Source organism: Ranitomeya variabilis, chromosome 3 (genome assembly GCF_051348905.1).
Source record: "Ranitomeya variabilis isolate aRanVar5 chromosome 3, aRanVar5.hap1, whole genome shotgun sequence".
Classification (NCBI taxonomy): Eukaryota; Metazoa; Chordata; class Amphibia; order Anura; family Dendrobatidae; genus Ranitomeya; species Ranitomeya variabilis.
In genome coordinates, this window is record NC_135234.1 from 776,794,800 (window position 1) to 776,810,111 (window position 15,312).

At 46.9% G+C, this 15,312-nt stretch overlaps 1 protein-coding gene across 3 annotated transcripts in view; it reads left to right on the forward strand.

The window, feature by feature from the left end:
- The window catches only part of LOC143817470 (ecto-ADP-ribosyltransferase 5-like), a 29,639-nt gene extending 14,904 nt beyond the window's left edge, over positions 1-14,735 (forward strand). For all 3 annotated transcript variants that reach the window (XM_077298905.1, XM_077298906.1, XM_077298904.1), the window contains 2 exons: positions 13,193-13,225; positions 13,777-14,735. In XM_077298905.1, coding sequence (XP_077155020.1) covers positions 13,193-13,225; positions 13,777-13,874 — 131 coding nt within the window. In that variant the 3' untranslated portion in view covers positions 13,875-14,735. The remainder of the gene's footprint in view (positions 1-13,192; positions 13,226-13,776) is intronic.
- The last annotated feature ends 577 nt before the right edge of the window (positions 14,736-15,312 follow it).

A 15,312-nucleotide genomic window follows, 5' to 3' on the forward strand; every position in this document is an offset into this window, starting at 1 on the left:
GGGGAGCTCCCTGTATACAGAGATACATGATAAGATCCTGTCTGCAGCCACCACTAGGGGGAGCCCCTTGTATACAGAGATACATGATAAGATCCTGTCTGCAGTCACCACTAGGGGGAGCTCCCTGTATACAGAGATACATGATAAGATCCTGTCTGTTAACACCACTAGGGGGAGCTCCCTGTATACAGAGATACATGATAAGATCCTGTCTGCAGCCACCACTAGGGGGAGCTCCCTGTATACAGAGATACATGATAAGATCCTGACCGCCGTCACCACTAGGGGGAGCTCCCTGTATACAGAGATACATGATAAGATCCTGTCTGCAGCCACCACTAGGGGGAGCTCCCTGTATACAGAGATACATGATAAGATCCTGTCTGCAGCCACCACTAGGGGGAGCTCCCTGTATACAGAGATACATGATAAGATCCCGTCTGCAGCCACCAATAGGGGGAGCTCCCTGTATACAGAGATACATGATAAGATCCTGTCTGCAGCCACCACTAGGGGGAGCTCCCTGCATACAGAGATACATGATAAGATCCTGTCTGCAGTCACCACTAGGGGGAGCTCCCTGTATGCAGAGATACATGATAAAATCCTGTCTGCAGCCACCATTAGGGGGAGCTCCCTGTATACAGATACATGATAAGATCCCGTCTGCAGCCACCACTAGGGGGAGCTCTCTGTATACAGAGATACATGATAAGATTCTGTCTGCAGTCACCACTAGGGGGAGCTCCCTGTATACAGAGATACATGATAAGATTCTGCCTGCAGCCACCACTAGGGGGAGCTCCCTGTATACAGAGATACATGATAAGATACTGTTTGCAGCCACCACTAGGGGGAGCTCCCTGTATACAGAGATACATGATAAGATACTGTTTGCAGCCACCACTAGGGGGAGCTCCCTGTATACAGAGATACATGATAAGATCCTGTCTGCAGCCACCACTAGGGGGAGCTCCCTGTATACAGAGATACATGATAAGATACTGTTTGCAGCCACCACTAGGGGGAGCTCCCTGTATACAGAGATACATGATAAGATCCTGTCTGCAGCCACCACTAGGGGGAGCTCCCTGTATACAGAGATACATGATAATATCTGTCTGCAGTCACCACTAGGGGAGCTCCCTGTATACAGAGATACATGAGAAGATCCTGCCTGCAGTCACCACTAGGGGGAGCTCCCTGTATACAGAGGTACATGATAAGATCCTGTCTGCAGCCACCACTAGGGGGAGCTCCCTGTATACAGAGATACATGATAAGATCCTGTCTGCAGCCACCACTAGGGGGAGCTCCCTGTATACAGAGATACATGATAAGATCCTGTCTGCAGCCACCACTAGGGGGAGCCCCTTGTATACAGAGATACATGATAAGATCCTGTCTGCAGTCACCACTAGGGGGAGCTCCCTGTATACAGAGATACATGATAAGATCCTGTCTGTTAACACCACTAGGGGGAGCTCCCTGTATACAGAGATACATGATAAGATCCTGTCTGCAGCCACCACTAGGGGGAGCTCCCTGTATACAGAGATACATGATAAGATCCTGTCCGCAGTCACCACTAGGGGGAGCTCCCTGTATACAGAGATACATGATAAGATCCTGTCTGCAGCCACCACTAGGGGGAGCTCCCTGTATACAGAGATACATGATAAGATCCTGTCTGCAGCCAACACTAGGGGGAGCTCCCTGTATACAGAGATACATGATAAGATCCTGTCCGCAATCACCAATAGGGGGAGCTCCCTGTATACAGAGATACATGATAAGATCCTGTCCGCAGCCACCACTAGGGGGAGCTCCCTGTATACAGAGATACATGATAAGATCCTGTCCGCAGCCAACACTAGGGGGAGCTCCCTGTATACAGAGATACATGATGAGATCCTGTCTGCAGCCACCACTAGGGGAAGCTCCCTGTATACAGAGATACATGGTAAGATCCTGTCTGCAGTCACCACTAGGGGGAGCTCCCTGTATACAGAGGTACATGATAAGATCCTATCTGCAGCCACCACTAGGGGGGAGCTCCCTGTATACAGAGATACATGATAAGATCCTGTCTGCAGCCACCAATAGGGGGAGCTCCCTGTATACAGAGATACATGATAAGATCCTGTCTGCAGCCACCACTAGGGGGAGCTCCCTGTATACAGAGATACATGATAAGATCCTGTCTGCAGCCACCAATAGGGGGAGCTCCCTGTATACAGAGATACATGATAAGATCCTGTCTGCAGCCACCACTAGGGGGAGCTCCCTGTATACAGAGATACATGATAAGATCCTGTCTGCAGCCACCACTAGGGGGAGCTCCCTGTATACAGAGATACATGATAAGATCCTGTCTGCAGCCACCAATAGGGGGAGTTCCCTGTATACAGAGATACATGATAAGATCCTGTCTGCAGTCACCACTAGGGGGAGCTCCCTGTATACAGAGATACATGATAAGATCCTGTCTGCAGCCACCACTAGGGGGAGCTCCCTGTATACAGAGATACATGATAAGATCCTGTCTGCAGTCACCACTAGGGGGAGCTCCCTGTATACAGAGATACATGATAAGATCCTGTCTGCAGCCACCAATAGGGGGAGCTCCCTGTGTACAGAGATACATGATAAGATCCTGTCTGCAGCCACCACTAGGGGGAGCTCCCTGTATACAGAGATACATGATAAGATCCTGTCTGCTGCCACCACTAGGGGGAGCTCCCTGTATACAGAGATACATGGTAAGATCCTGTCTGCAGTCACCACTAGGGGGAGCTCCCTGTATACAGAGGTACATGATAAGATCCTGTCTGCAGCCACCACTAGGGGGTGCTCCCTGTATACAGAGATACATGATAAGATCCTGTCTGCAGTCACCACTAGGGGGGAGCTCCCTGTATACAGAGATACATGATAAGATCCTGTCTGCAGCCACCACTAGGGGGAGCTCCCTGTATACAGAGATACATGATAAGATCCTGTCTGCAGCCAACACTAGGGGGAGCTCCCTGTATACAGAGATACATGATAAGATCCTGTCCGCAATCACCACTAGGGGGAGCTCCCTGTATACAGAGATACATGATAAGATCCTGTCCGCAGCCACCACTAGGGGGAGCTCCCTGTATACAGAGATACATGATAAGATCCTGTCCGCAGCCAACACTAGGGGGAGCTCCCTGTATACAGAGATACATGATGAGATCCTGTCTGCAGCCACCAATAGGGGGAGCTCCCTGTATACAGAGATACATGATAAGATCCTGTCTGCAGCCACCACTAGGGGGAGCTCCCTGTATACAGAGATACATGATAAGATCCTGTCTGCAGCCACCACTAGGGGGAGCTCCCTGTATACAGAGATACATGATAAGATCCTGTCTGCAGCCACCAATAGGGGGAGTTCCCTGTATACAGAGATACATGATAAGATCCTGTCTGCAGTCACCACTAGGGGGAGCTCCCTGTATACAGAGATACATGATAAGATCCTGTCTGCAGCCACCACTAGGGGGAGCTCCCTGTATACAGAGATACATGATAAGATCCTGTCTGCAGTCACCACTAGGGGGAGCTCCCTGTATACAGAGATACATGATAAGATCCTGTCTGCAGCCACCAATAGGGGGAGCTCCCTGTGTACAGAGATACATGATAAGATCCTGTCTGCAGCCACCACTAGGGGGAGCTCCCTGTATACAGAGATACATGATAAGATCCTGTCTGCTGCCACCACTAGGGGGAGCTCCCTGTATACAGAGATACATGGTAAGATCCTGTCTGCAGTCACCACTAGGGGGAGCTCCCTGTATACAGAGGTACATGATAAGATCCTGTCTGCAGCCACCACTAGGGGGTGCTCCCTGTATACAGAGATACATGATAAGATCCTGTCTGCAGTCACCACTAGGGGGGAGCTCCCTGTATACAGAGATACATGATAAGATCCTGTCTGCAGTCACCACTAGGGGGGAGCTCCCTGTATACAGAGATACATGATAAAATCCTGTCTGCAGCCACCACTAGGGGGAGCTCCCTGTATACAGAGATACATGATAAGATCCTGTCTGCAGCCACCACTAGGGGGAGCTCCCTGTATACAGAGATACATGATAAGATCCTGTCTGCAGCCACCACTAGGGGGAGCTCCCTGTATACACAGATACATGATAAGATCCTGTCTGCAGCCACCACTAGGGGGAGCTCCCTGTATACAGAGATACATGATAAGATCCTGTCTGCAGTCACCACTAGGGGGAGCTCCCTGTATACAGAGATACATGATAAGATCCTGTCTGCAGTCACCACTAGGGGGAGCTCCCTGTATACAGAGATACATGATAAGATCCTGTCTGCAGCCACCACTAGGGGGAGCTCCCTGTATGCAGAGATACATGATAAAATCCTGTCTGCAGCCACCACTAGGGGGAGCTCCCTGTATACACAGATACATGATAAGATCCTGTCTGCAGCCACCACTAGGGGGAGCTCCCTGTATACAGAGATACATGATAAGATCCTGTCTGCAGTCACCACTAGGGGGAGCTCCCTGTATACAGAGATACATGATAAGATCCTGTCTGCAGCCACCACTAGGGGGAGCTCCCTGTATACACAGATACATGATAAGATCCTGTCTGCAGCCACCATTAGGGGGAGCTCCCTGTATACAGATACATGATAAGATCCCGTCTGCAGCCACCACTAGGGGGAGCTCTCTGTATACAGAGATACATGATAAGATTCTGTCTGCAGTCACCACTAGGGGGAGCTCCCTGTATACAGAGATACATGATAAGATTCTGCCTGCAGCCACCACTAGGGGGAGCTCCCTGTATACAGAGATACATGATAAGATGCTGTTTGCAGCCACCACTAGGGGGAGCTCCCTGTATACAGAGATACATGATAAGATCCTGTCTGCAGCCACCACTAGGGGGAGCTCCCTGTATACAGAGATACATGATAATATCTGTCTGCAGTCACCACTAGGGGGAGCTCCCTGTATACAGAGATACATGATAAGATCCTGTCTGCAGCCACCACTAGGGGGAGCTCCCTGTATACAGAGATACATGATAAGATACTGTTTGCAGCCACCACTAGGGGGAGCTCCCTGTATACAGAGATACATAATAAGATCCTGTCTGCAGTCACCACTAGGGGGAGCTCCCTGTATACAGAGATACGTGATAAGATCCTGTCTGCAGCCACCACTAGGGGGAGCTCCCTGTATACAGAGATACATGATAAGATCCTGTCTGTAGCCACCACTAGGGGGAGCTCCCTGTATACAGAGATACATGATAAGATCCTGTCTGCAGTCACCACTAGGGGGAGCTCCCTGTATACAGAGATACATGATAAGATCCTGTCTGCAGTCACCACTAGGGGGAGCTCCCTGTATACAGAGATACATGATAATATCTGTCTGCAGTCACCACTAGGGGGAGCTCCCTGTATACAGAGATACATGATAAGATCCTGTCTGCAGTCACCACTAGGGGGAGCTCCCTGTATACAGAGATACATGATAAGATCCTGTCTGCAGTCACCACTAGGGGGAGCTCCCTGTACACAGAGATACATGATAAGATCCTGTCTGCAGTCACCACTAGGGGGAGCTCCCTGTATACAGAGATACATGATAAGATCCTGTCTGCAGCCACCACTAGGGGGAGCTCCCTGTATACAGAGATACATGATAAGATCCTGTCTGCAGCCACCACTAGGGGGAGCTCCCTGTATACAGAGATACATGATAAGATCCTGTCTGCAGCCACCACTAGGGGGAGCTCCCTGCATACAGAGATACATGATAAGATCCTGTCTGCAGCCACCAATAGGGGGAGCTCCCTGTGTACAGAGATACATGATAAGATCCTGTCTGCAGCCACCACTAGGGGGAGCTCCCTGTATACAGAGATACATGATAAGATCCTGTCTGCTGCCACCACTAGGGGGAGCTCCCTGTATACAGAGATACATGGTAAGATCCTGTCTGCAGTCACCACTAGGGGGAGCTCCCTGTATACAGAGGTACATGATAAGATCCTGTCTGCAGCCACCACTAGGGGGTGCTCCCTGTATACAGAGATACATGATAAGATCCTGTCTGCAGTCACCACTAGGGGGGAGCTCCCTGTATACAGAGATACATGATAAGATCCTGTCTGCAGTCACCACTAGGGGGGAGCTCCCTGTATACAGAGATACATGATAAAATCCTGTCTGCAGCCACCACTAGGGGGAGCTCCCTGTATACAGAGATACATGATAAGATCCTGTCTGCAGCCACCACTAGGGGGAGCTCCCTGTATACAGAGATACATGATAAGATCCTGTCTGCAGCCACCACTAGGGGGAGCTCCCTGTATACACAGATACATGATAAGATCCTGTCTGCAGCCACCACTAGGGGGAGCTCCCTGTATACAGAGATACATGATAAGATCCTGTCTGCAGTCACCACTAGGGGGAGCTCCCTGTATACAGAGATACATGATAAGATCCTGTCTGCAGTCACCACTAGGGGGAGCTCCCTGTATACAGAGATACATGATAAGATCCTGTCTGCAGCCACCACTAGGGGGAGCTCCCTGTATGCAGAGATACATGATAAAATCCTGTCTGCAGCCACCACTAGGGGGAGCTCCCTGTATACACAGATACATGATAAGATCCTGTCTGCAGCCACCACTAGGGGGAGCTCCCTGTATACAGAGATACATGATAAGATCCTGTCTGCAGTCACCACTAGGGGGAGCTCCCTGTATACAGAGATACATGATAAGATCCTGTCTGCAGCCACCACTAGGGGGAGCTCCCTGTATACACAGATACATGATAAGATCCTGTCTGCAGCCACCATTAGGGGGAGCTCCCTGTATACAGATACATGATAAGATCCCGTCTGCAGCCACCACTAGGGGGAGCTCTCTGTATACAGAGATACATGATAAGATTCTGTCTGCAGTCACCACTAGGGGGAGCTCCCTGTATACAGAGATACATGATAAGATTCTGCCTGCAGCCACCACTAGGGGGAGCTCCCTGTATACAGAGATACATGATAAGATGCTGTTTGCAGCCACCACTAGGGGGAGCTCCCTGTATACAGAGATACATGATAAGATCCTGTCTGCAGCCACCACTAGGGGGAGCTCCCTGTATACAGAGATACATGATAATATCTGTCTGCAGTCACCACTAGGGGGAGCTCCCTGTATACAGAGATACATGATAAGATCCTGTCTGCAGCCACCACTAGGGGGAGCTCCCTGTATACAGAGATACATGATAAGATACTGTTTGCAGCCACCACTAGGGGGAGCTCCCTGTATACAGAGATACATAATAAGATCCTGTCTGCAGTCACCACTAGGGGGAGCTCCCTGTATACAGAGATACGTGATAAGATCCTGTCTGCAGCCACCACTAGGGGGAGCTCCCTGTATACAGAGATACATGATAAGATCCTGTCTGTAGCCACCACTAGGGGGAGCTCCCTGTATACAGAGATACATGATAAGATCCTGTCTGCAGTCACCACTAGGGGGAGCTCCCTGTATACAGAGATACATGATAAGATCCTGTCTGCAGTCACCACTAGGGGGAGCTCCCTGTATACAGAGATACATGATAATATCTGTCTGCAGTCACCACTAGGGGGAGCTCCCTGTATACAGAGATACATGATAAGATCCTGTCTGCAGTCACCACTAGGGGGAGCTCCCTGTATACAGAGATACATGATAAGATCCTGTCTGCAGTCACCACTAGGGGGAGCTCCCTGTACACAGAGATACATGATAAGATCCTGTCTGCAGTCACCACTAGGGGGAGCTCCCTGTATACAGAGATACATGATAAGATCCTGTCTGCAGCCACCACTAGGGGGAGCTCCCTGTATACAGAGATACATGATAAGATCCTGTCTGCAGCCACCACTAGGGGGAGCTCCCTGTATACAGAGATATATGATAAGATTCTGTCTGCAGTCACCACTAGGGGGAGCTCCCTGTATACAGAGATACATGATAAGATCCTGTCTGCAGCCACCACTAGGGGGAGCTCCCTGCATGCATTGTTATTATTAAGATATACTGTAGTAATGTTATTTTCATGGTTTTCTCAGTTTACAATATGGAGGTAATATAACAAGGCCTATTATACTTACAATGATTACAGACACGTGAATTAACCCTAGTTTCTCAGTATGAAGGGAAGAAGAAAAGACTAGACTAATGATGGTAAGCACATCCATAAGTAGAAATGAATAACCTGTATTTAACCCTGAACAATCAATTTAAAAACATTTAAAATACAAAACACAACCCAATAAACCTCACCCCCATATGTGCAAAATCGGACTGAAGGTCCCTATAAAAGGTCCAAATATACTTATGAAGCCACAAATTTAGGAAACCAAACCACAGCATATACAATATGCACCACAATAATCACAAATAATATACAGTCAAAAAAACCTTAAATCGGCTGAATGAAGTGTGCAGAAATATATATGAGCCATCACGGAACTGGGATTGAGAAGACATAGACTGTATCATAGGCAATACATGTCCCACAAGGGTCTACAGAGAGTATATATATATATATGTAATGAGAGGCCTGGAGTCCGACCTAACCTCCAAAACCTTCAGAGAAAAGGAGGAACCTCCCAGGATGCAGCCGAATACCTAGAATGAGGTGTTTGCTGAGGAAAGGATCATGGTGGCTCTAAACAACCAGATATAGTCACCAAATCCCGGCTCAGAAATGGGGCCATGGATGGAACAGGAGAAAGAGTCCAGATAGAAAGGGGGGCGGTGAAGTGAGAACCCTGCGTGTATCGCTCTCACAGGGGCAGTGAATGCAGGGGAAATAAGCCGGTCAGATCGGCCAATATATACGCTCTTCGCCTGCACAACCATAGTAGCTGCAAAGGGGCACGTATTCAAAGATCAACTGCTCTTTATACAACTCACACAAAAAAGACACAGATTAGGACAAATATGGAACAAATGTGCATGTAAAGAATGAATAAAATTACATTATCTACTACAGTGCCATTCCAACATCTAATCAAACACATTATAAAGTGAGACACAAAGCTACTAACGTGTGGAGACTACTAATCCATGCTATCAATGGGCATGAGTACTGTAGAAAAAAAACCCACAACTTTAAAAAAAATAAATAAATAAAAAACATATAATTTTTTTAGCTTAATATTGTCTACCACATTATGAAAGCATAGCCAAACGTTGCCATTCGCCAAAATGGAATCCGGAATAGATGTCTTTTAATAAATATCAAACATCGAAGGCGGGGGGGGGGGGAAGTATAGAGTCAGATACAGGACACTAGTGTCCCATTTTAGTCAGCAGATCAAGTCCATGTCCTGGTGTTGCCGGTTGTCATAAAAATCTGCATATTTCATCCATCGCTTCTTTATCCGTCTAAACCACGTGATCAATACAAAAGTCCAATCCCGTGTCCTGAAACTTCCAATCCATAAAAGGATGGATAACTGGAGAAATCCACGATCCGGCTCCAAACTCCATAGACAACTGGTATAATACAACCAATTCATCCTACACAAAAAAAGAAGAGAAAAAAAAGGTTATTTAACCCCAAAAAAAACAGTAAAGAGAAGTTCCTCGTTGAGTCCCATTGGTGCCACAGAATTGAATGCATAAATCCTCCGGGATCCTATTTGTAGCAATAATTTGTGCCGGCTGCCACCTTTTGTAACCCAACAATTGTCAGGTTCTAGGGGAACTCTTATGTGTCACCACCAGATAATGGGCAGCGATAGGCGTCAGTGTCCTTACCTATCGGTTGCCGCCAGATGCATCGTAGATATATGGTTTTGAGCCCTCCGCCTGAGCTCTTGAGATGTCTGCCCCACATATACCTTATTACATGGGCATATAATACTTGCAATTAATATAGGCTTTGAGCGGATGGCTCTGAAGATTAGTAGGATTCAGAAATGTGTCCCGTATCGGAGACATAAAAGGGCAAACGTTACAATCCCCACATGGGAAGGAGCCCCTGAGAGTGATGCCCCTATTAAGTGTAATAGTAGGGCTCAAAAAATGGCTGCTAGTTAGGATGTCCCGCAAGTTGTAAGTCCTGGCCTCTCCGTAGTAACTGCAGCAGTCTGGGCATCAGCTCTAAGTATCGGCCAATCCCCTTAATGGCCGCCAATATGCCTTTTAACTGACCTGAGATATAAGAGAATATCCTCCCCATACAGGTGACAATCCGGCAGCTGTCGGCTGTCCACTATAGCTGACAACTTGCTGCATCAGCCACGATCAGTGCTGTCACCGTCCATGTCTGTTTAACCCCTTAGATGCTGCTGTCAATAGTGACTACATCATTATAAATGGTTAACAGAGTGTGGGGGCTTCCTCTTTATCCTAATTGGTGCCCTCAGATCATCATTTTGTGGTCCTGATGTTTGCCGGCAATTCACAGCCAAATAGCGGCCTTACAGTTTGGCGGCTGTTGTAACCTGTTCAGAAGTTAGCGGCATTTAGGTGGTAAAAATACACATTTTCATTTCTGTCATACCACTTTGCATTAATTCCTGAAAAGCACCTGAAGGGTTAATAAACTACCTGACAGCAGTTTTCAATATGTCCAGGGGTGCTGTTTTTAAAATGGTCTCACTTTTGGGGGTTTCTCAATATATGGGACCCCTAAAGGCACTTCAAACATGGATAAGTCCCTAAGAAAATAAATTTTGTAAATATCCTTGAAAAAAATGAAATATTGCTGCTACATTTTTAATCCTCCTAAAATGCTAACAAAATAAAAGAACATTTTACAAATGGTTCTGCTGTAAAGCCGACATGAGGGACATGTTATTTATTAATGGTTGGCTGTGGTAGGACCATCTGAATTAAAGGGATAATCATTCAAAGTTTGAAAATTGCTAATTTTTTAACATTTTTGTCAAATTTCTGATATTTTTTATAAATAAACACAAAACATATTGACCCAAATTTACGATTATCATAAAGTATAATGTGTCATGAAAAAACAATATCAAATTCACTGGGAATTCATGAAGCGTTCCAGAGTTATTACCACATAAAGTGACACTGCTCAGATTTTAAAAATTTGGCTCCGTCACTAACGGGTTAAACAAAATGGACCTTTCTGCTGTTCCATCCATGGCCCCATTTCTGAGCCGGGATTTGGTGACTACACCTTGCTGTTTACAGCCGCCATGATCCTTTCCTCAGCAAGACCTCATTCTCGGTATTCGGCTGCATCCTGGGAGGTTCCTCCTTTTCTCTGAAGGTTTTGGAGGTTTGGTCGGACTCCAGGCTTCTCATTACATATATATATATACTCTCTGTAGACCCCTTGGGGACATGTATTGCCTATGATACAGTCTATGTCTTCTCAATCCCAGTTCCGTGATGGCTCATATATATTTCTGCACACTTCATTCAGCCAATTTAAGGTTTTTTGACTGTATATTATTTCTGATTATTGTGGTGCATATTGTATATGCTGTGGTTTGGTTTCCTAAATGTGAGGCTTCATATGTAGATTTGGACCTTTTATAGGGACCTTCAGTCCTATTTTGCACATATGGGGGTGACGTTTATTGGGTTGTGTGTTGTATATGAAATGTTTTTAAATTGATTGTTCAGGGTTAAATACAGGTTATTGATTTCTACTTGTGGATGTGCTTACCATCATTAGTCTTGTCTTTTCTTCTTCCCTTCATTATGATTATTTTACAGACTAGGTACAGCACTCCCATTCTATGAGTATATTTGTTTGACAGTTGTGCACCTTTTTTTGCTATTGCTAATTTCTCGGTGAGCCATTGGTATCCTGAGATCCAGTTACAGAGAGGCTGATGGGTAATAGAGGGTCGTCTTATCTGTGTAACCGCCTAGATGCATCCGGCCGTTCTGATGGTGGTGTCTGGGGGGTTAGCAGTCAGGGCAGTGGCAGGTGTCGGCTGTATAGCAGTCAGGGCAGTGGTAGGTGTCGGCTGTATAGCAGTCAGGGCAGTGGCAGGTGTCGGCTGTATAGCAGTCAGGGCAGTGGCAGGTGTCGGCTGTATAGCAGTCAGGGCAGTGGCAGGTGTCGGCTGTATAGCAGTCAGGGCAGTGGCAGGTGTCGGCTGTATAGCAGTCAGGGCAGTGGCAGGTGTCGGCTGTATAGCAGTCAGGGCAGTGGCAGGTGTCGGCTGTATAGCAGTCAGGGCAGTGGCAGGTGTCGGCTGTATAGCAGTCAGGGCAGTGGCAGGTGTCGGCTGTATAGCAGTCAGGGCAGTGGCAGGTGTCGGCTGTATAGCAGTCAGGGCAGTGGCAGGTGTCGGCTGTATAGCAGTCAGGGCAGTGGCAGGTGTCGGCTGTATAGCAGTCAGGGCAGTGGCTGGTGTCGGCTGTATAGCAGTCAGGGCAGTGGCAGGTGTCGGCTGTATAGCAGTCAGGGCAGTGGCAGGTGTCGGCTGTATAGCAGTCAGGGCAGTGGCAGGTGTCGGCTGTATAGCAGTCAGGGCAGTGGCAGGTGTCGGCTGTATAGCAGTCAGGGCAGTGGCAGGTGTCGGCTGTATAGCAGTCAGGGCAGTGGCAGGTGTCGGCTGTATAGCAGTCAGGGCAGTGGCAGGTGTCGGCTGTATAGCAGTCAGGGCAGTGGCAGGTGTCGGCTGTATAGCAGTCAGGGCAGTGGCAGGTGTCGGCTGTATAGCAGTCAGGGCAGTGGCAGGTGTCGGCTGTATAGCAGTCAGGGCAGTGGCAGGTGTCGGCTGTATAGCAGTCAGGGCAGTGGCAGGTGTCGGCTGTATAGCAGTCAGGGCAGTGGCAGGTGTCGGCTGTATAGCAGTCAGGGCAGTGGCAGGTGTCGGCTGTATAGCAGTCAGGGCAGTGGCAGGTGTCGGCTGTATAGCAGTCAGGGCAGTGGCAGGTGTCGGCTGTATAGCAGTCAGGGCAGTGGCAGGTGTCGGCTGTATAGCAGTCAGGGCAGTGGCAGGTGTCGGCTGTATAGCAGTCAGGGCAGTGGCAGGTGTCGGCTGTATAGCAGTCAGCGCCCGCAGTGCAGCTGATGTGATGTTCTCTATTACATCTCCAGCTGCTGTAATATTATATCTATATTATGTTTTTCATTACTTTTCTTTCTTTTGTGTTTGCAGCCAGTAAGCGGTCGCAGTGTGTCTATAACTCCGGTAAGAGGCCTCTGTATCTCATTAAGTTGTTTTCTGGGATTTTGGGTCGTGTAAATCACCTTCCTCCTCTTCTTCTGAAGGGGACTGTATGGAGCCAGATCTGAATCGCTCCATATCTTGATGATTGAACTCGTAGGAAGGTGGTGACAAGTTTTGGTCCAACCACAATCAGTTTATAGGTCACGTTTCTGCCCCTCCAGACATAATCTTCGCCCCCTGGATGTCTCGGTCATGCAACCCTGAAATAGTAAAATACTGCTCTATCGACAGAAAAATAAGAAAGTTACAGGTTTAAAAAAAAATGTCACAAATCCAATTTATTTTTGTTACAAACTTTTTTTTTCAATTAATAAAATGTAAAAAATACTCTACAAGTTTGGTATCTTCCAATAAGAAATAGAGAAAGATGTGAACAAAAATATGTTCATTAAGGTGTTAAACAGGTGTAAAATCTCAATTTACCCATGACATAGACTGTCTCTCGAGCGACAATCCGTCCAAGAATGATACTTTGACATTTCTTAATTCTGTCTTTCTTACTTTGCCTCCAGGTCCGCCCACAGTACGGTTCATTGAAAGAGCAATTGTGCCCCTGCTGGTCACTATGAGTATTGCAATCATTACAGTTACAAGGTTTCTTATTGGCTGAAGCTTCGATATTGATTCTTCAATCATTAGGAGGAAAATGAGAGATCAAAAGTGATGGTCATCAGTGGTCACATTGAGAAGATGGCCTGCAACGTGGGCACATTCACCCGTCATTGTCATTTTGAATTTTTGCTGCATTTTTAAGAATGTTTTTTTTCAAAAACTAAAACATCATCTCCAAGTAAATGTTCAGCATCAAAGTTTCACATATATATATTTTTTAAATAAATAATGTTTGATGTCTCTCGCTCCTGAAAGTCTCTATTGTGATTACTTCTGCTCCTGACGTATTCAGGCTACACGATTTTTCAAGGTTCTGAAATGTTTTCTGCTCTTTCAATGTCTTCTGCTCCTGTTTCTGTTTTGAATGTCTCCTGTTCTTGGATCTCTCCTACTCCTGAATGTCTCCTGTTCTTGGATCTCTCCTACTCCTGAATGTATACTGTTCTTGGATCTCTCCTACTCCTGAATGTCTCCTGTTCTTGGATCTCTCCTACTCCTGAATGTCTCCTGTTCTTGGATCTCTCCTACTCCTGAATGTATACTGTTCTTGGATCTCTCCTACTCCTGAATGTCTCCTGTTCTTGGATCTCTCCTACTCCTGAATGTCTACTGTTCTTGGATCTCTCCTACACCCGAATGTCTCCTGTTCTTGGATCTCTCCTACTTCTGAATGTCTCCTGTTCTTGGATCTCTCCTACTCCTGAATGTCTCCTGTTCTTGAATCTCTCCTATTCCGGAATGTCTCCTGTTCTTGGATCTCGCCTACATCGGAATTTCTCCTGTTCTTGGATCTCTCCTACTCCTGAATGTATACTGTTCTTGGATCTCTCCTACTCCTAAATGTCTCCTGTTCTTGGATCTCTCCTACTCCTGAATGTCTCCTATTCTTGCATCTCTCCTACTCCTGAATGTCTCCTGTTCTTGGATCTCTCCTACTCCTGAATTCCTGAATGTCTCCTATTCTTGGATCTCTCCTACTCCTGAATGTATACTGTTCTTGTATCTCTCCTACTCCTGAATGTCTCCTGTTCTTGGATCTCTCCTACTCCTGAATGTATACTGTTCGTGGATCTCTCCTAATCCGGAATGTCTCCTGTTCTTGGATCTCTCCTACTTCTGAATGTCTCCTATTCTTGGATCTCTCCTACTCCTGAATGTATACTGTTCTTGGATCTCTCCTAGTCCTGAATGTCTCCTGTTCTTGGATCTCTCCTACTCCTGAATATCTCCTGTTCTTGGATCTCTCCAACACCTGAATGTCTCCTGTTCTTGGATCTCTCCTACTCCTGAATGTCTCCTGTTCTTGGATCTCTCCTACACCTGAATGTCTCCTGTTCTTGGATCTCTCCTACGTCTGAATTTCTCCTGTTCTTGGATCTCTCCTACACTCAAATGTCTCCTGTTCTTGGATCTCTCCTACTCCTGAATGTCTCCTG